We start from the raw sequence: 21,777 nt of genomic DNA, 5'->3' as shown, positions 1-21,777 counted from the left end.
ACGAGGTGACCCGGTCAGGTAACTAAAGGCTGATTTCCGCGTTTCACCAACGCAGAGCCTACGGCGCGGTGCGGCGCGGTACGCGTCGATTTATTTATTTATATATATATATATATATATATATATATATAACTCACTCACTCATCTTCTTCCGCTTGTCGGTTCCCGGGTCGCGGGGGCAGCAGCCTCAGCAGGGATGCCCAGACTTCCTTCACCCCAGACACTTCCTCCAGCTTCGAAGAAGCCAACAGGACAACATCATCCGCAAAAAGCAGAGATGAAATCCTGAGGTTCCCAAACCGGATCCCCTCCGGCCCCTCCACAAAGCACATGTAGACTGGTTGGGCAAATTCCCATGAACCCTCGAGCACCCTGCGGAGGGTGTAGAGCTGGTCCAGTGTTCCACGACCGGGACGAAAACCGCATTGTTCCTGGTTGAGGTTCAACTATCGACCGTATTCTCCTCTCCAGTAACCTGGCGTAGACTTTCCCGGGGAGGCTGAGAAGTGTGATCCCCCTATAGTTGGAACACACTCTCCGGCCCCCCTTTTTAAACAGAGGGACCACCACCCCGGTTTGCCACTCCAGTGGTACTGTCCCCTTCCTCCATGCAATGTCGCAGAGGCCTGTCAACCAAGACAGCCCTACGACATCCAGAGACTTGAGGTACTCAGGGCGAATCTCATCCACCCCCGGTGCCCTGCCACTGAGGAGCTTATTTCTTCTGGTGTTATTTAATTCTGCCGTTCATTACTTTTAAATGTGTATTTGCAGGAACAGTAAATTACGCTGCGTCCTTTGTTATTCCTGGCATTTCACTCAACTGGACTGACTCCCAGAAATACTGCAGGGAGAACTATGTAGATTTAGTCAGGTACTGTGCACACTAATGAAGGCACATAGACTTCTTTTTTTTTTAACGTATTCTATTCATTAAATCACATTTTAAATGGGGATGTAATCTTAGACTGATTTTAATATTTTGCAAAATGTGAGATATCAGTTTGTATGCTCTTAATGTGTCAATTTATTTTATATAACTTGTATATATACATCACACGTGGGATTTTTTTAGGACCAGTGCAGGGATTTATTTATTTATTTTTCTATCACATCATTTGTCAGTGCAGTGGTTGTTTTTCACTGGGATGAAATGCAAACAAGGAGGCTTATTAAAATACTTAATTGAAAAATGTTTAGAGTTTATGGTCTAGTCAAAAGTAATTTTCTAAAAATCTGGTAACAAACAAACTTTTCCCTCTTCAGGTAACTAAAGGCTGATTTATGGTTCCGCGTTTCACCAACGCAGAGCCTACGGCGTAGGGTATGCGTCGATTTTAACGTAGAACCGTAATTCAGGCTTTAAGATCCGTTTACACCGTGTCATAACTGCATGAGAGCGTCCGACTATCGCGTCAGGCTGCGTGACATCGGACGCTCTCTGTCCACACTGAAACCGTTAAACTCGCGGCCAGTTAGGACAGTCCAATACAAAAAAAACAAAGCAATGGAATTGATTTTGTCACTGAAGTTCGATCGCATCGCATGGAACACGGATTAATAGTTTATGCAGCTGCTGCTCTTCTTCCCGGAGAGAGGCTTTGTTCCCTCCCCTCCTACACGTCATTCAGGCAGCCAATCAGCACAGAGCCTCATTATCATAGCCTCCCCGCCCCTCAGAATCCCTCACAGAATAGGAGGTTAAAAGCGGTAAAACTAGAGACATGGCGCACCGGCTGAATTTCTGATTTATGTAGAAAAAACAAGCTTTTGATTTTTTTTAAGACATTCAAGGGCAAGGCCTGTTTAAAATAAACATTAAATGCAATAATAGGTCTCCTTTAAGGAGTTTTTGGGCTAAGTGAAAAGGTTACTTTTTATTTTTATACTTGGAGTAGTACAGTTCAGAACGTGTACTTCTTTGATTTAAGCAAAAAACAGAAATGGAGAAACAGTATTTTTTCTTTATTTCTAGAGAGCTTCTCAAAATTACAAGTGAGTTAACAGCTTGAGGTGAATGTAAACTCATCAGGACTACTAAGGCAGCCCTCAGGGAGCTAGTTCGGGCAACTCCAGCAGTGTTTATACATCAACTCTCTCCGTGGTCCATTGTAGTTACTCAATCTTATTTATGGATCTATGTAAGGAGCAAGAGGAAGACGATGACGATCTTAACCCCCAGTTTTTCTTCATTTTCTTAGATTTTTGATTAACTTACCGTATGATACATATCTGTGCCACTATTTCTTCTAAAACAGTAAAACAGGCTGGATCACATTTTTATTCTCTATCATCATGTACTGCATCTGTGCCCTAACAAAATTAAAACAACGAGAACAAGTGGACATCAGTTAACATTCAAGACTTCTGGGATGTGGTTTAGTTTCAAGGAAGAGTTTGAAATTTGAATGGTGAGTGCAATCTGTACTGCTAATGCAATATTTTACGGATGTGATTTATTTTCAAAATTTCAACGTGAGCATTTTATACAGATTTAACATTAAGCATCTTTTCAAAGATTTGAGTCATGGATCTCAGGCTGATTGTCTTTGTGCTAACAGGTTAGTCCCTATTTTATTCTTAATTGGTTTTGTTTTTGTTTTACTCGCTGTTAAACTGCTTTTTATTAATGCTGCATAGAAACACACTTTTCTGTCCAGGGGTAATTTAAACATTTGAATCAGTTCAACAGATTTTTTTAATAGATTTTTTTTTTGGAATGAAAAATAAAAAGTAGTGCAGTATGGGAAAGAAAGAAAAGCAGTGCAACAAAAGCAGGTAGGATGTTTATGAACGTTGGACTGGGAGTTCATTAGTCCAGCCAAGAGAAGATAAAATCATCGATACATGAATATAAAAATGGTGTTGATCTGGAGATTTTTCTAAAGTGTCAGAAACACTTACTTACAAACACTAGGAGGAACAATCTTCTCACAGTAAACTTTACATAGATGACAAACATAATCAGATGTCTTGTTTGAATTTTTTTTTGTTAGTTACTACGCTCAAGTACCATCATAACCGCTGTAGCTTTTCATATACACTGTAAAATAATTAGTGCAAAAACAGTACAGGTTAAAAGATAAATAAACAGAAATATCACAGGCATGTTTTCATTTCCAGGGGCAGTGTTCAGGGCTGCCTTGGCCCAGACTCGTCAGTACTACTTTGTGAACACGCAGCTGAACTGGACAGATGCTCAGAGTCTCTGCAGACGTGATTACACGGACCTGGCCACCATAGAAAAGACAGCTGATCTCGCTATTGTAAACACATCAAACTTTACTGGTGAGTCCTCAATGGTAGATTTGTACTTTTGAAACATACTGTAAGCTTTAAATTCCCAAAGCGACGACCAGGATTTGAATAAATTTTGCCATGAACACAGAAAAGCATTTAAAAGAAATACAGTTTTGGGTCAGGCAGCTTTGGAAAACGCTCCTCTCCATTCTGACCATTTCTTTCAATAGGCAAGGCTTGGATAGGACTTTTTGATGATTGGGAAAACAGTTGGAGATGGTCTATAAATGACAGCAGCTTCTATGGTGAAGGGGAGACTGCTTTTAGAAACTGGTTTTCTCACGAGCCCAACAATGTCGATGGAAGTGAGTACTGCGGCGAACTTGTTAGTGGATCCTCCGGCTTATGGAATGACAATGTCTGCAAGAGGAATAGACTTTTCGTATGCTACAATGGTGAGTTTTTTTTCATGATATTTCCAGTAACAATTTATCCTAATGAATCCTGATGTATTAAAACAGCTTAATAATTTGGCCTTTATTTCTTCTGGTGTTATTTAATTCTGCCGTTCATTACTTTTAAATGTGTATTTGCAGGAACAGTAAATTACGCCGCGTCCTTTGTTATTCCTGGCATTTCACTCAACTGGACTGACTCCCAGAAATACTGCAGGGAGAACTATGTAGATTTAGTCAGGTACTGTGCACACTAATGAAGGCATATAGACTTCTTTTTTTTAAACGTATTCTATTCATTAACCCTTAAACAGGCAGGAGTGGAAAATGAGTTGTAAAAAATAATTTAATGTCACTACTTATCTCATTTGCCCCTAAGTAAAACATTTCCACAATTAAATTTTTTTTTTTTTGTATATTAAAGATTTTATGAGTTGTATCTCCCAAGATACGTTGCCCTATTAAGGTATAAACGGAGTCAAAATGGTAAACATTTCAATGTTTAATTTGATGAACATATATTATACATTGTTGTCATTTACATCATACATACTAATTTTAAAATTGATTTCTTTCAGTTTTACCAATGAAACCTCCAACAGGAACATCTTGCATCATCTTTTGGTGCATAAAAAGTAACGTAAAAACAAAACTGATTTAAAAAGGACAAGGCACATAAAAATTAACTACAATGCCTCTCACTTCCTCTCTTTATTCACTTTTTGTGAAATATTTGGAAGCAGTTGCGTGGGCTTTTCCCAGTGACGATGCACAGGCAAACACCACATTTCTGACAGTAGATTGTTGTCTGTCCATCTGAGCAAAACCTGCACCTTCCCTTGTCAATGAAAACCGGGAAGTGATCCACTTGATCATAGCGGACATCAGCCACAGGTCTTGGGGTTGTTGGTCTTTGGATGCACCTGGTGGGACTGGGCACATCCTCCTCCCTTCCCTTGGAGGGCCTTCCCTTCTTCTTTCCACCGTTGATAAGGGCATCTGCAACCTCCAACCTGAATGTCTTCAGCTTTTTGTGCTTTTGCATACCAAGGCTTTTGGCATCTCGGCGATAGAGCAGCCATCCATTGTTGATGGCTATATCAGCCATTTGCCAAAAGAGGCACATGTACCACCGGTGTGATTTTGCAGGGGTGCGGTACAAGGCCACCATCATGTTAGCAAGGTCAACTCCTCCCATGTGGACATTGTATTGGGACACAATGTTTGGGCAAGGAACACCAACTCTTCTTCTCTTCTCTCTGGAGAATCGTCTGACTTCTTTAAGAGGGCTTACAGCAGCACAGGAGCTAGCTAGAGTGACTGCTTTGTTGTCAACCCATTTTACAACAGCCACTTCTGCCTCATTATCCAACCTGTAGTCATAGCTGCCCCTTCCTTGCCTCAGCAGAGCACGGTCATCCTCAAGGATGCATCCCTTTAGCCTGTTCTTGCGGATGGTTCCCAGACTTCGCAAGCCAAAGGACTCCTTCAGGTGCACAATGAGTGGTAGAGAGGTGAAAAAGTTGTCAAAATAGACCACACACTCTGAGGGGTTCCTGATGGTCTTGCAGAGTTGAACAACAACATTGGCTCCAACTCCAATTTCTTTGACAGGACCCTGTGCTATGCCAAATGTGCTCTTTCCAGTGTATGTGAGGAAATCATACACTATCCCAGAAACACCTGCTCCAACAAAGATCTTGATACCCCAATGGTGAGGTTTGCTTGGAAGATATTGTCGGAGAGACCCAGCCTTTGTTCCCTTGTAAGGGACCATCATCTCGTCTATGGAGAACTGGTTCTCGCTATCAATTTCCAGACATTTCTTCCTTACATGCTCCAGCACTGGTGTGACTTTGCAGAGCCGATCCTGGGCAGGGTTCGATGTTTCATTATCCTGAAAGTGGATGAATCTTGAGAGGCATTTAAACCTTTTTACCGGCATCACATCAGCTATTTTGGGATAACGTGTGCCTTCTGCCCAATAATCATCCATAGATGGCATTCTTACCACTCCCATGATTAGCTTAATGCCAACAAATGACTTGAGCTCTTCCAAAGTGGTGTTAATGCTGGCTCCAATTTGTTGACAACTGTAGAGATTTGTCTGTTCAGCAATATGCTGAAACAGATCGTCATCAAAAAAACGGGCAAAGTAGCTACGAGGAGGATACAGCTCATCAGGTGCTCTGAATTCACTGGCAGTTGCTGTTGACTGGTGCTCAAACCTCTTCTTCCGCCAGCTGTGAAAAAAAACACAGAGAGGTAGTACGTGCACAGTTATGAAATTAGTTAACTTCTTACTTTGTCAATATTTGTAAGTACCCCAGATACTAATCTCTCCCTTATGATGAACTACACACAATATTCTTATAAATCCAAAACCCAAAATACAAACAAAACACAACATGTACATTGTGCAGGCATGCATTGTGTACAACTGTGCAATGCTGTGTGGACAAAGCCGTACTGTATAAGAAGCAAGTACAGACTGAAGTTAGCTGGTTAGCATTCCAAGTTCAGTAATTATTACGACCATACAATAGGTTTGCGTTTTTCACATCAGATATTACATAATTACATACAATTATTATGGTTTGCACTTAAGAGGTTTCTGCAAGATCGCACATGTAAGTGTCCCTAGCTGTCACCTGAATCCCTTGGCTTTTTTGGACTTTTGATCCGTCTCCTCCTCCTCCTCAGTAGAACTATCCTCACTTGCTGCCGCTATCTCTTGCTGCCTGAAAATGACTTCCTCATCTTCACCACTGACTGAGTCTGAGTCTGAGTCTGAAGAGCTTGCAGGGATCTCCTCAATCACTCTCCTCTCTCTCATTTTTGTACCCGCCTTGCCATAAAAAGAGCTAACTGTCATGCCCTGCAGGAAAATATATAGAACAAAATATATGGTTATACTGTCATAATGTACATACATGTACATGATAATATCTGTTTTTGCAGTGAATATTAACACATCTAGCAGTTTTAAACTAAATCTTGAATAATACACATTGACCAACTTTCTACCATTTCTACCCCTAATCTGGCAACGTATCTTGTGGGATACATACATTTCAAAAGTTGCTAAATAACACTACAAACACAGTTAGAACATTTTTTCTTCATTAGCACATTATGACAACAGTCATAATTAGTTTTATGAATTTATATTATTGTTTTATTGAAAATAACTATGATTAATATTTAATTACTTACCCCCTGGGAAGCAGGTCCTGCACCACTGGCGGCCATGTTGATTTCTGATCAGGCTGACTAAACGATGACAGATAACCTGAACCTAATCATGTGACCTACATACTAACACAAGACAAGACTTTTGATAAATGATAAGTTAATTGGTGAAAACTTCCAATCAAGCCCCCTACAGGATGTTAAAGACATTGTATCTCCTGGTGCATGATGCCTGTTTAAGGGTTAAATCACATTTTAAGTGGGGATGCAATCTTAGACTGATTTTAATATTTAGCAAAATGTGAGATATCAGTTTGTATGTTCTTAATGTGTCAATTTATTTTATATAACTTGTATATTGCATCAGATTGCAACCAAAAGTCAACCACCTTGGGCCCCTGAGCAAGGCCCTTAACCCTTACTGCTCCCCGGGCGCCGTGCCCTTTGCATGGCGACCACTGCAAATGCAGAGAAAAATAATTTCCCCATTGTGGGACTCTAAGGGAAAAAATTATTATTATTAATTATTATTATTATATATATATCAGTGGTTGTTTTTCACTGTGATGAAATGCAAACAAGGAGGCTTATTAAAATACTTAATTGAAAAATGTTTAGAGTTTATGGTTTAGTCAAAAGTAATTTTCTAAAAATCTGGTTACAACAAACAAACTTAAATAATACATTACATTTTTGGTATCCTTTTAGTATAATACAAGCATGTGTGTGTATCAAAGACACACACACACACACACACACACACACACACACATTTTAGTATTGTTTCCCCACCAAGCCATAACGTTCTGGGAAATCAACTCTTATTGGACACAAACTGCTAAAACATAACACAACATCCATCCATTATCTATACCCGCTTTATCCTTTGCAGGGTCACGGGGGTCTGCTGGAGCCTATCTCATTTCAGGCGAGAGGCGGGGGTTACACCCTGGACAGGTCACCAGTCCATCGCAGGGCCACACACACCTACGGGCAATTTAGAATCACCAATTAACCTAGCATCTGTGGGAGGAAACCGGAGTAACCGGAGGGAACCCACACAAACATGGGGAGAACATGCAAACTCCACACAGAAAGGTCCTGCTGGGCCTGGGAGTCGAACCGGGGACCTTCTTGCTGTGAGGCAACAGTGCTAACCACTAAGCCACCGTGCTGCCCTTTAAAACATAGTCCTCTTTTCCTAATTGCAGAAACCGAAAACATTACTGTGTGTCTGCATTCAACGTCATCAGATGTGATGATGCGATAAGTTCCTTTGTCATGATTTCTAAAATCGACTGTAAAGCCTTTTGAACGATTTTTAACGTTCCATTGATGGTTGAATGTTTTTAAACAAGCTATAAACTGTTTTTTTGATGTTTTTGTCCCCTCAGTATACGAAATCAAACTGAAAATACCATCATTACAAACCTGGCAAATGGCGCTAATGTGTGGATTGGTCTGTATGGCCAGAGACAGTGGTCTGATGGGAGCCACTCGCTGTTCCAACACTGGGTCACTGGTCAACCAAACTCAAACGCAGAACAGTGTATCGCTGCAGGATTCAGTGACTCAGGACGATGGTCAGATGAAGACTGCAGTCTCACCTTCCCTTCCATCTGTTACATAACAGGTAACGTCTTTAACTATCTGCTGCCAAATATTGCAGTGATTCATGGTTGAAACAAGGCTAGTGATGAACATATAAACTATGTGCAAAACATAACATAAATGTAATCATCAACAAATATCAATTCTCATATATTGCATCGTTTCCACACGTATTGTTGTGCAAGTCAGCCAACACTAAATTGATGCATAGAGGAACATATATGTACAGTGCCAACTGTTTCCACTGATTATCAGCAAGCGAGGGGACTATAAAAGCAGAGGTTTTAGTATATTGCTTTCCTGGACCACTCAGGTGGAAATTAACACAATCCTCATGAGGAAAGCAATTATGACAGATCTTGGAGGATTGATTGTTGTGGCCATCACTCTAGGAAGGTTTATAGTTTCCAACAATTTGCTAACCTTTTTTTTTTTTTGTCTGCATATATATTAATGGTTCATACCAAGTTTGGTAAAAACTTTAAGTATATATATGCATCTTAATATATAAACAATTTAATATATAACATAGAATGTTTTTTTTTTTTTTTTTTTTTTATGACACAGTTTACTAATCTTACCAGCAGTAACCAGTCTGCCCAGAAGTGGATGGCGCCAGCACCTTAAACCAATCAGAGCCCATCAGATCAGATTATAAAGTTGGTGACAAGGCAGTTATAGAGACGATGTGCATGGTAGATGTGTTTGAACGACTGCCAATAGGAAACATTTTCCCTAAAAAAGAACTGGACAAGAGCCAAGATGATAGCCAGTTCTACCTGTACTACCACACCTCTTTTTTCCCCCACAACTTCCTCAAATTTAACAGCAATAAACGTTTTCTACTTGCTGCCACTAGATCCACACAGTCCATCTCTGACAGTTTTTCATTATCCATTGATAACTTTGCTATCCCTCCCTCTGTTTAGGTAAATACCTTGAGTGTCATGCCTCACACCACACTCTGCTTCACAACATGTATAAACAACATGACCCTCCGCCTCTGTCCATCATCCACCCCCAACTTCCATGCTGGTTTACGATTTGGTCACATCTCATCATGATCATTGTATCATCTCTTATTTTACCACAAAATCCCTCAATTAACTTTAAATGGTCTTGAACTCACAGGTCATATTATTTCTAGAATGTTATCCCCACATCACATCAGTCCCATTCTCTAACAACCCCCCCTGTTCCCATGTTGGAGCATTTTAGAGCCCATATCGACTTTAAAATCTGCCAGGTAGGAGATGTAAATAATAATGTGCACCAGACCCTCCTTCCCATAGGAAAATAGTAGCCCCTCTAGCTACTAATAAAAGAAAAAGATGACCAAGCTTGATAGGACTTATTCAGCCTGAGGTCCCCCATTTACCTCAGGATTCCACCACCAAGTTTGAGGATTGCTGACGTATCTATAACTCGACTATATCTAGCCAGCACCTCGTGACGTTCCCCATAATCCCGGGTTCTTTCCACAGCAGAGAGGAGATATCATATATCTTGTAAATATTTGATACTAATTTGGTTATAATATGTTCTTTTTAACTGCTTCTTTTCTGTCTCAGTTCCTCCCAATGCAGATGTCTTCGTAGCATCATCACAAAATGACAGCATCACTTTGCAGTGGACTAAAGTAAATGACAACATCAGCTTTGTCCTCCAGTTCAATGGTGCAGAGACAAACATCAGAGCACCAGATGGAGACGGACCAGTAACTCACACCATCTCATCTCTCTCTGCTGCAACTCAATACACGTTCACTCTCTTCTCTGTGTTTAAAAACGTCAGTAGCAGTGGCGTACAACTAACAGCTGCCACTGGTAAGATGTTTTGCTTCTTTGGCATTTACCCACTATCCAGTAGTAATGGAGATCAAATCAAATTAGAAAAAAAAAAAAAAAACTTATGGCATGGGGGAAAAGAGGAAACTTGAAAATCTGACTAATTGGTTTCAGCCTCTGCAGACTTCTCAAATGCCCCAATGAAAGAAAACGTAGGCCTGCACTTTAATTTTAAAATCATATTTAGTTGATGAGATTCATTTAGTGAAGGGAGGAATTAAAATGGGACATTGCAGGTGTTGTTGGGGGTATAGATCACATGTTTATTGAAAGAAGAAGTTAATGATTTTGTTGGTTGCAAGACAAATGTATAAGAACAGTAATGATCCATGTTGTGAAGAGTCAACGACACGTGACAGAATGAAAGTTGGGGGTCAACACATTGATTGATTTAAAGATGAAATTTGCAAAAACAGATGGACATGAATAAACTAAACAGATGGTTAAACTTACTTTGTTGGTTTATATTTCTGTCTCAGCTCCTCAAAACCCAGAAGGCTTCAGACCATTAACACAAGTTGACTCCAGCATCACTTTGCAGTGGGATAAAGTAAACAACAACATCAGCTTTGTCCTCCAGTTTAATGGTACAGAAACAAACATCAGAGCACCAGATGGAGATGGACCAGTAAATCACACCATCTCATCGCTCTCTGCTGCAACTCAATACACGTTCACTCTCTTCTCTGTGTTTGAGAACGTCAGTAGCAGTGGCGTACAACTAACAGCTGCCACTGGTAAGATGTTTTGCTTCTTTGGCATTTACCCACTATCCAGTAGTAATAGAGATCAAATCAAATTAGAAAAAAAAAAAGTGTTTTGTGTGTGTGTGTAGTAGTGCATCTGTCTCACAGCTAGAAGGGCCTGGGTTCAAATCTCGCCGGGGACGCTGTGTGTGCTGACTGATCATAGCTAGTTCAAAATAAACTTATGACATGGGGGGAAAAAAGGAAACTTGAAAATCTGACTAATTGGTTTCAGCCTCTGCAGACTTCTCAAATGCCCCAATGAAAGAAAACGTAGGCCTGCACTTTCATTTTAAAATCATATTTAGTCAATGAGATTCATTTTGTGAAGGGAGGAATTAAAATGGGACATTGCAGGTGTTGTTGGGGGTATACATCACATGTTTATTGAAGTAAGGAAGTTAATGATTTTGTTGGTTGCAATACAAATGTATAAGCACAGTAATGATCCATGTTGTGAAGAGTCAACGACACGTGACAGAATGAAAGTTGGGGGTCAACACATTGATTGATTTAAAGATGAAATTTGCAAAAACAGATGGACATGAATAAACTAAACAGATGGTTAAACTTAATTTGTTGGTTTATATTTCTGTCTCAGCTCCTCAAAACCCAGAAGGCTTCAGACCATTAACACAACTTGACTCTAGCGTCACTTTGCAGTGGGATAAAGTGAACAACGACATCAGCTTTGTCCTCCAGTTCAATGGTGCAGAGACAAACATCAGAGCACCAGATGGAGACGGACCAGTAACTCACACAGTCTCATCTCTCTCTGCTGCAACTCAATACACGTTCACTCTCTTCTCTGTGTTTGAGAACGTCAGAAGTACTGGAGTCAACATCACTGCGGTGACTGGTAAGATAAAAATATCTCTTCCTCAGTGTAACATCTCATTACAGTATATTGTTAAAGGGTTTGTATACTTTAACTCGGCAGAAACAGGAAGCGATCATCTGTTTTAACATGTGATAGCTGATACCGAGTTCAGCTGTCACACTACATGTGTGCCTTTTCAAAAGTCCTAATGTCTGCATTGGCAGTTAAAGTCAAATTTAACTGACAGATATATGTAACAGAGGATTGCAAGTCTTTTCTTTTCTTTCTTCTGAAGGTCCCAGCTGTGCACAGCTAGTTTGTCCTTCTGGTACGGACTGCATCAGTACAAATGGGAAACCACAGTGTATCGACCCCTGTGAGACCTACACTGTACTCAATGATGAGTGGCGTTCAATAAACAACAGACATTGGACTTTTCATTGGGACCGGTACATTAACTGGCAAGGATGGTATCGCTTGTTTCTGGGGCAAACCAGTGCTGAGATGCCTGATAGATGCATTGAAGCATACAGATGTGGAACTCTTGTTCCTTTGTGGATCACAGAACCTCATCCTACACAGTCAAATGAAATTGAAAGTCGCACTGTGTGTAGTGCCTGGATTAGTTCCTGCTGCTATTATCCCTCACACACCATCCAGGTCAAACGCTGCTATGGATACTACTACGTCTACAAACTTGTGCGGCCACCCACACTCTACGTTGGGTATTGTGCAGGTACTGCTCCCTTTTTCCTAACCACATTTTCATACATTTTATAGTTTTCTTTTCAAATGAAATTTATTTTACGTTGGATACCTTTTTATCCTGAAAACTTCAAAAAAATATATACGGATAAAAGAATACTGCTTAAAAAAAATGTTTCTTTCATTTCAGCTCCTCAAAACATTTTCAGATCTTTAGAGCAGAATGAGACCAGCATCACTCTGCAGTGGGACATCGTGAACAATAGTCTCAGCTTTGTCCTCCAGTTTAATGGTACAGAGACAAACATCAGCGTACCAGATGGAGACGGACCAGTAACTCACACAGTCTCATCTCTCACTGCTGCAACTCAATACACGTTCATTTTCTTCTCTGTGTTTGAGAACAATACAAGGAGCGGAATCGAACTAAAAGCTGTTACTGGTAAGATCTTTTCTTTTTTAAAGAGTCCCACATATTAAAAATGCATTACTGTAGTCATCATTTATAAACTTGCTTACTTCAGTAGATCATAGCTAGTTCAAAATAAACTTAAGGCGTGGGGGAAAGAGGCAACTTGAATATCTGACTTATTCCTTTCACCCTCTGTGGACTTCTCAAATGCCCCAATGAAAGAAAACTTGGCCAGAACGTAAGCCTGCACTTTAATTTTAAAATCATATTTAGTTGATGAGATTCATTTTGTGAAAGGAGAAATTAAAATGGGACATTGCAGGTGTTGTTGGGGGTATACATCACATGTTTATTGAAGGAAGAAGTTAATGACTTTGTTGGTTGCAATACAAATGTATAAGAACAGTAATGATCCATGTTGTGAAGAGTCAACGACACGTGACAGCATGAAAGTTGGGGGTCAACACCTTGATTTTCTAAAGAGAAAATTTACGGAGCCCCTAAAGGGACACATATTTTTTTTATATATATAATGAGTTTCACGCGCGTGCGTGAAACCTTTAAGTGAGCAAGTAAAGCTGTTTACGTGAGCACGTAAAATGTTAATGCACTCACTAAAAAGTTTCACGCGCTCTCGCAAAACTTATAAGTGAGCGCCTAAAGGGCCGTATATACTTGCCGTTCAGAACGCGTACGCGCGACGCAGGATACGTGTGACGTCACGTCACGCGTATCCTGCGTATCCTGCGTACATTTGACGCGTCGACGTGCACGTTCTCAAAAAGACACTGAACGCGTACGCGACCTGCAGTTCTCGCTCTGGCCGCTAGTATCGCTGTTCCCAGTCTGATCCCGGCTGGCACTGCTGCTCTCCCCTGGAGAAAGTTCCCCATGCAGGTTCCCCTCAGGGTTTCCGTTGTCCGGTAATTGCCGGACTTTGTCCGGTAAAATATGCCGGAGCCCCCGCCGAGCCCCGAGCCCCGGCCGCCGAGCCCCGAGCCCCGGCCGCCGAGCCCCGAGCCCCGGCCGCCGAGCCCCGGCCGCCGAGCCCCGGCCGCCGAGCCCCGGCCGCCGAGCCCCGGCCGCCGAGCCCCGGCGGAGGTACGCGCCGAGCCGCGGAGCCGGGAGGAAGCGGAGCCGGGAGCCAGGAGTCAATTGACGGGACTTATTTTATTTTAAATACTCTGTTTTTCAATAAAAATACTATTGAATGACTTGCAAATGAATGAATGAATGACTTGGAATCATATTAGGAACAATAAATCAGATGGAATGTCTATTTATAAGGAAAGATTGTAACTATTTCAGTTTCAAGACACCATTCATAATATTGAAATCGATCACATTCAACATCATCATAGTTTTTTACCATGTCAATCTTTCTTATATATTGACATCTACTTCTCCATATGAACTTAAAATTAACTGGATTTATTGTTTCGTCATTCTTGTTGAGATGGGTAAGGAGAATGCCGGATAAATTAGTCTGGACAGACTATCCATTTTTGATAATAAGCAATAATAATAAGATAAGATAAAATAGTCCTTTATTAGTCCCTCAACGGGGAAACTCACGTAGCAGAAGTACACACACAAACACACACAGGGGAGGGGGTAAAAAAGTAATATAAATAAGTAATACAAATTAATAAAGAGTAATAATAATAATAATAATGCTGTGGTTTTATATAGCTCCTTCAAGGCACCCAGAGCTTTACAGAGATAATTATTCATTCACACACATCCTCCCGGTAGCTCCGTCTGTAGCCGCAGCTGCCCTGCAGACTGACGGAAGAGTGGCTGCCATGTCGCGCCAAACGGCCCCTCCGACCACCACCAACATTCATACACACTCAAACACATTCACACGATGTTATAATCTCCTACATCATGCAATATTGTCCTGTAAACTTGTTCGTTTTTCTAATCTGCTACCGCTGCTGCTGCTGCTGCTACTACTTCTGCTACTTAATATAAGTAGCTTTTCCAACTGTTGCTCTGCTTACTGCCCCCTATCGGTCACCACCGGTATGACGGGCTCTACTCGGGTGGTACGCGAGGTCAGCGCGAGGTACGCAGGGAGACGAACAGACACGTACGCAGAGTACGCAGCCACCTGCGTAGAGTATATTCCCGCCTTAAAAGTTGTTCTACGTGTGCGCGTAAAAACAAGTTAAAAACAATGAGTTTTGCTTGAACTGGAGCCATCCAGTTGCTCCCTGCTCTGACATTACAGGATTTAGCTGAGCTATATTTTAACCTGGGACTTCATTATAAGGACATTACCACTTTGCTTGCAAGTAAACAACTTTACATGCTCACTTAAAGGTTTTACGCGCACGGGTAAAACTCATTATATATATAAAAAAAATCCGTGTCCCTTTAGGGGCTCCGTAGAAATTTGCAAAACGGATGGACATGAATAAACTAAACAGATGGTTAAACTTACTTTGTTGGTTTCTATTTCTGTCTCAGCTCCTCAAAACCCAGAAGGCTTCAGACCATTAACACAACTTGACTCCAGCATCAATCTGCAGTGGGATAAAGTAAACGACATCAGCTTTGTCCTCCAGTTCAATGGTGCAGAGACAAACATCAGAGCACCGGATGGAGACGGACCAGTAACTCACATAGTCTCATCTCTCTCTGCTGCAACTCAATACACGTTCACTCTCTTCTCTGTGTTTGAGAACCTCAGAAGTACTGGAGTCAACATCACTGCGGTGACTGGTAAGATATTTATTTCTAACACTTGTTAACACTTGCAGTTTGATTGCTTATGAGACAGTTGTTAATGTTCCTGTTTTTTTCACCTCTTTCTTCCATCTGAACAAATAATTTGAACCCAGGTGAATTGTGCCCTCTGCTGGTAGCTTCAGGACAGTACAATTCAGTGCTTGTAAATGATTGAATCTACTTTATCAACAACATTTCCAATTATTAGTTATTGATAATTGATTAAATAATGTCATCGCTGCCCTGCGATAAACTGGCGTCCTGTCCAGGCTGTACCCCTGTTTCTCACCTCTAATGAGCTGGGATAGGCTCCAGCAGACCCCTGTGACCCTGCAAAGGGTGAGACTGGTATAGAAGATGGATGGATGTCATCCCTAATTGTTTAAATACAGTACAAACTACCCTGAACGGTGTCAATTTTAGGCCAGGCAAGCAAATATCTCAATTTCTTTTCTTTTTTTAAAAATTTGTGTCCTCAGGGATCTCTTATACCAAAGATACTCTATACAAAAGATAACACATTACCGTTTCTGCCAATGGTATGAAATGGTATACACTTCCTGTCTCCTAAGTGGGCGTGGTCGCCCCTCTCCCCACATCGTTTTGGAAGTGTTGTGAACGAGATACAGTACAACTTTAATATTTGCGCTTTATTTTGCCGCTCGTTTTTTTTATCTGCTACTTTAATGTCTATCATATCAACCCGGTACAAAATCATCGGATCAGTCTAATATTCTTTTTTTCCCTTCCAAAAAGACTTTTCAATCAATAGACTCAAGAGCTGCTGTTAGCAGAGACGTTCTATAAACGAGACAGCCCACTAAGGTTGGGTTTCCTGTATCTGTGTCACGTGGGTTTCCCCACTGCCCCGCCCCTTTAGGAGACTAACAGCAGCTCCTGAGTCTATTGAGTCCTATGGGAAAAGTGAACGTGAGCACAGATTATTACCAATTCCTTTCGCCCCATAGTAACCTAAGCAAATATGGGACCCATTTTTCAAAAGCCACAAACCTTCTGAACATTCTGACACCAAAATGGCAATTTTCAGACCGACAAATTAGGAGAAAATGAACTTTGTTTGAGACCTGTCTCTGTCTGAGCAACACACTCTCGCGAGATTTGGCTCTCATAGCTAATAATATAATATAATAATAATACATAGCTCTCCTCAAAGTCGTTGGTCACTGCAGAACTGGCAAAGTCGTTTTCCCATCGGATAAAATGAAGTTTAAAACTAAAATAAAACTTGCTTCTTTGCTTAATAATACTGTTATTGTTATTATTTAAGTCTTTTTGGAAGAAAGTTGTACTGTATCTAGTGTTGTATGTTCCAAAACGATGTGGGGAGAGGGGCGACCACGCCCACTTAGGAGACAGGAAGTGTATACCATTTCATACCATTGGCAGTAACGGTAATGCGCCATCTTCTGTATAGAGGATCTTTGCTGTTAGTCTCCTAAAGGGGCGGGGGAGTGGGGAAACCCACGTGACACAGATACAGGAAACCGAACCGTAGTGGGCTGTCTCGTTTATAGAACGTCTCTGGTTATACCATCTGTTTTTTGTTGTTATTCTTTGACTCAAATGTTTTTTTGTTTTTTTTTATTTGTTTCCTTCTGTCAAAGCTCCTTTGAATGCAAAAGGCTTCAGATCATCTGACCACAATGAGACCAGCATCACTCTGCAGTGGACTAAAATAAACAGCAACATCAGCTTTGTCCTCCAGTTTAATGGTACAGAGACAAACATCAGTGCACCAGATGGAGACGGACCAGTAACTCACACAGTCTCATCTCTCACTGCACAAACTCAGTACACGTTCACTCTCTTCTCTGTGTTTGAGAACCTCAGAAGTACTGGAGTCAACATCACTGCAGCTACTGGTAAGATATTTACCTGTTAACACTGTCATGGTTAGGTTGTTTTAGGACCCAAGTGCAGGAGACAGAGGGAGGCTGGAGGCAGTAGTTCTCAAAAACAAGGGGTTTATTCCAAAAAGGCAAAACAAGGCGCTGCAAAGCAGGATGAACAAAAAACCAGGATCAAGAAAAAGGTACGAGGAGACATGGAGGAAGACACAGTACGGACGACAGGGAACCAAGGAATGACAAGACAAGATATACTGAAGGGATAACGAGACAAGACGAGACACAGGTGCGGACACAATCAGGGCCGATGGGACACAGGCGGGGCAAGACAGAACTGAAAGTTACAAACACTGGGGGGGAAGTGTCAAACCCTGACAGTACCCCCCCCTCAAGGGACAGATCCCAGATGTCCCCAGAGTCCTAACCCAGGGTGGGCGGAGGGGGCCTGGAGGAGGGCCCAGGCCAAACACGGCCAAAGCTCCGGGGGCCGCCCTCGGGACCGAGCAGACCAGCGAGAGAGCTCGGGGGGGCGCCCCCAAGGCCTAGGCCTGGGTCTTGGCGGGGGGCGTGACGGGGATTCCTGACGGGGCTCGGGAACCTGACGGGGCTCTGGGACCGCCTCAGGAACAGAGGGCTGCGGGACCGCCTCAGGAACAGAGGGCTGCGGAACCGCCTCAGGAACAGAGGGCTGCGGAACCGCCTCAGGAACAGAGGGCTGCGGGACCGCCTCAGGAACAGAGGGCTGCGGGACCGCCTCAGGAACAGAGGGCTGCGGAACCGCCTCAGGAACAGAGGGCTGCGGGACCGCCTCAGGAACAATAATAATAATAATAATGCTGTGGTTTTATATAGCTCCTTCAAGGCACCCAGAGCTTTACAGAGATAATTATTCATTCACACACATCCTCCCGGTAGCTCCGTCTGTAGCCGCAGCTGCCCTGCAGACTGACGGAAGAGTGGCTGCCATGTCGCGCCAAACGGCCCCTCCGACCACCACCAACATTCATACACACTCAAACACATTCACACGATGTTATAATCTCCTACATCATGCAATATTGTCCTGTAAACTTGTTCGTTTTTCTAATCTGCTACCGCTGCTGCTGCTGCTGCTACTACTTCTGCTACTTAATATAAGTAGCTTTTCCAACTGTTGCTCTGCTTACTGCCCCCTATCGGTCACCACCGGTATGACGGGCTCTACTCGGGTGGTACGCGAGGTCAGCGCGAGGTACGCAGGGAGACGAACAGACACGTACGCAGAGTACGCAGCCACCTGCGTAGAGTATATTCCCGCCTTAAAAGTTGTTCTACGTGTGCGCGTAAAAACAAGTTAAAAACAATGAGTTTTGCTTGAACTGGAGCCATCCAGTTGCTCCCTGCTCTGACATTACAGGATTTAGCTGAGCTATATTTTAACCTGGGACTTCATTATAAGGACATTACCACTTTGCTTGCAAGTAAACAACTTTACATGCTCACTTAAAGGTTTTACGCGCACGGGTAAAACTCATTATATATATAAAAAAAATCCGTGTCCCTTTAGGGGCTCCGTAGAAATTTGCAAAACGGATGGACATGAATAAACTAAACAGATGGTTAAACTTACTTTGTTGGTTTCTATTTCTGTCTCAGCTCCTCAAAACCCAGAAGGCTTCAGACCATTAACACAACTTGACTCCAGCATCAATCTGCAGTGGGATAAAGTAAACGACATCAGCTTTGTCCTCCAGTTCAATGGTGCAGAGACAAACATCAGAGCACCGGATGGAGACGGACCAGTAACTCACATAGTCTCATCTCTCTCTGCTGCAACTCAATACACGTTCACTCTCTTCTCTGTGTTTGAGAACCTCAGAAGTACTGGAGTCAACATCACTGCGGTGACTGGTAAGATATTTATTTCTAACACTTGTTAACACTTGCAGTTTGATTGCTTATGAGACAGTTGTTAATGTTCCTGTTTTTTTCACCTCTTTCTTCCATCTGAACAAATAATTTGAACCCAGGTGAATTGTGCCCTCTGCTGGTAGCTTCAGGACAGTACAATTCAGTGCTTGTAAATGATTGAATCTACTTTATCAACAACATTTCCAATTATTAGTTATTGATAATTGATTAAATAATGTCATCGCTGCCCTGCGATAAACTGGCGTCCTGTCCAGGCTGTACCCCTGTTTCTCACCTCTAATGAGCTGGGATAGGCTCCAGCAGACCCCTGTGACCCTGCAAAGGGTGAGACTGGTATAGAAGATGGATGGATGTCATCCCTAATTGTTTAAATACAGTACAAACTACCCTGAACGGTGTCAATTTTAGGCCAGGCAAGCAAATATCTCAATTTCTTTTCTTTTTTTAAAAATTTGTGTCCTCAGGGATCTCTTATACCAAAGATACTCTATACAAAAGATAACACATTACCGTTTCTGCCAATGGTATGAAATGGTATACACTTCCTGTCTCCTAAGTGGGCGTGGTCGCCCCTCTCCCCACATCGTTTTGGAAGTGTTGTGAACGAGATACAGTACAACTTTAATATTTGCGCTTTATTTTGCCGCTCGTTTTTTTTATCTGCTACTTTAATGTCTATCATATCAACCCGGTACAAAATCATCGGATCAGTCTAATATTCTTTTTTTCCCTTCCAAAAAGACTTTTCAATCAATAGACTCAAGAGCTGCTGTTAGCAGAGACGTTCTATAAACGAGACAGCCCACTAAGGTTGGGTTTCCTGTATCTGTGTCACGTGGGTTTCCCCACTGCCCCGCCCCTTTAGGAGACTAACAGCAGCTCCTGAGTCTATTGAGTCCTATGGGAAAAGTGAACGTGAGCACAGATTATTACCAATTCCTTTCGCCCCATAGTAACCTAAGCAAATATGGGACCCATTTTTCAAAAGCCACAAACCTTCTGAACATTCTGACACCAAAATGGCAATTTTCAGACCGACAAATTAGGAGAAAATGAACTTTGTTTGAGACCTGTCTCTGTCTGAGCAACACACTCTCGCGAGATTTGGCTCTCATAGCTAATAATATAATATAATAATAATACATAGCTCTCCTCAAAGTCGTTGGTCACTGCAGAACTGGCAAAGTCGTTTTCCCATCGGATAAAATGAAGTTTAAAACTAAAATAAAACTTGCTTCTTTGCTTAATAATACTGTTATTGTTATTATTTAAGTCTTTTTGGAAGAAAGTTGTACTGTATCTAGTGTTGTATGTTCCAAAACGATGTGGGGAGAGGGGCGACCACGCCCACTTAGGAGACAGGAAGTGTATACCATTTCATACCATTGGCAGTAACGGTAATGCGCCATCTTCTGTATAGAGGATCTTTGCTGTTAGTCTCCTAAAGGGGCGGGGGAGTGGGGAAACCCACGTGACACAGATACAGGAAACCGAACCGTAGTGGGCTGTCTCGTTTATAGAACGTCTCTGGTTATACCATCTGTTTTTTGTTGTTATTCTTTGACTCAAATGTTTTTTTGTTTTTTTTTATTTGTTTCCTTCTGTCAAAGCTCCTTTGAATGCAAAAGGCTTCAGATCATCTGACCACAATGAGACCAGCATCACTCTGCAGTGGACTAAAATAAACAGCAACATCAGCTTTGTCCTCCAGTTTAATGGTACAGAGACAAACATCAGTGCACCAGATGGAGACGGACCAGTAACTCACACAGTCTCATCTCTCACTGCACAAACTCAGTACACGTTCACTCTCTTCTCTGTGTTTGAGAACCTCAGAAGTACTGGAGTCAACATCACTGCAGCTACTGGTAAGATATTTACCTGTTAACACTGTCATGGTTAGGTTGTTTTAGGACCCAAGTGCAGGAGACAGAGGGAGGCTGGAGGCAGTAGTTCTCAAAAACAAGGGGTTTATTCCAAAAAGGCAAAACAAGGCGCTGCAAAGCAGGATGAACAAAAAACCAGGATCAAGAAAAAGGTACGAGGAGACATGGAGGAAGACACAGTACGGACGACAGGGAACCAAGGAATGACAAGACAAGATATACTGAAGGGATAACGAGACAAGACGAGACACAGGTGCGGACACAATCAGGGCCGATGGGACACAGGCGGGGCAAGACAGAACTGAAAGTTACAAACACTGGGGGGGAAGTGTCAAACCCTGACAGTAC

General features: G+C 42.0%; 1 protein-coding gene across 6 annotated transcripts; it reads left to right on the top strand.

Annotated features, from left to right (window-relative positions):
* Positions 1-2,141: 2,141 nt before the first annotated feature.
* Positions 2,142-21,636, top strand: LOC133463927 (tenascin-like). 6 transcript variants are annotated; one of them, XM_061745713.1, is made up of 15 exons: positions 2,170-2,411; positions 2,519-2,561; positions 3,124-3,288; positions 3,471-3,695; positions 3,837-3,936; positions 8,282-8,520; positions 10,070-10,324; positions 10,825-11,082; positions 11,693-11,950; positions 12,207-12,647; positions 12,807-13,058; positions 15,504-15,758; positions 17,390-17,647; positions 19,268-19,522; positions 21,154-21,606. In XM_061745713.1, the coding sequence occupies exons 2-15, from the start codon at positions 2,528-2,530 to the stop codon at positions 21,429-21,431; spliced, it is 3,273 nt and encodes a 1,090-aa protein (XP_061601697.1). In that variant the 5' UTR covers positions 2,170-2,411; positions 2,519-2,527; the 3' UTR covers positions 21,432-21,606. The 6 variants fall into 6 exon arrangements, with proteins under 6 accessions (XP_061601701.1, XP_061601702.1, XP_061601699.1 ...); XM_061745714.1 differs by having other exon boundaries at positions 2,506-2,561; XM_061745715.1 differs by lacking the exon at positions 15,504-15,758 and having other exon boundaries at positions 2,166-2,411; positions 21,154-21,607.
* Positions 21,637-21,777: the final 141 nt, after the last annotated feature.

The sequence above is a fragment of the Cololabis saira genome, chromosome 17 (assembly GCF_033807715.1).
Source record: "Cololabis saira isolate AMF1-May2022 chromosome 17, fColSai1.1, whole genome shotgun sequence".
Taxonomy (NCBI): Eukaryota; Metazoa; Chordata; class Actinopteri; order Beloniformes; family Belonidae; genus Cololabis; species Cololabis saira.
The sequence above is the reverse complement of the archived record's forward strand: the minus strand, read 5'-3'. Positions and strand labels throughout refer to the sequence as shown.

What these genes read in the sequence shown, in the direction of transcription:
- LOC133463927 (XM_061745713.1), top strand. Translation starts at nt 2,528, where the DNA reads ATGGATCTCAGGCTGATTGTCTTTGTGCTAACAG. An exon ending in ACAACTAACAGCTGCCACTG is followed by an intron (nt 10,325 to 10,824) that starts GTAAGATGTTTT and finishes TTTCTGTCTCAG; the next exon opens with CTCCTCAAAACCCAGAAGGC. An exon ending in ACAACTAACAGCTGCCACTG is followed by an intron (nt 11,083 to 11,692) that starts GTAAGATGTTTT and finishes TTTCTGTCTCAG; the next exon opens with CTCCTCAAAACCCAGAAGGC.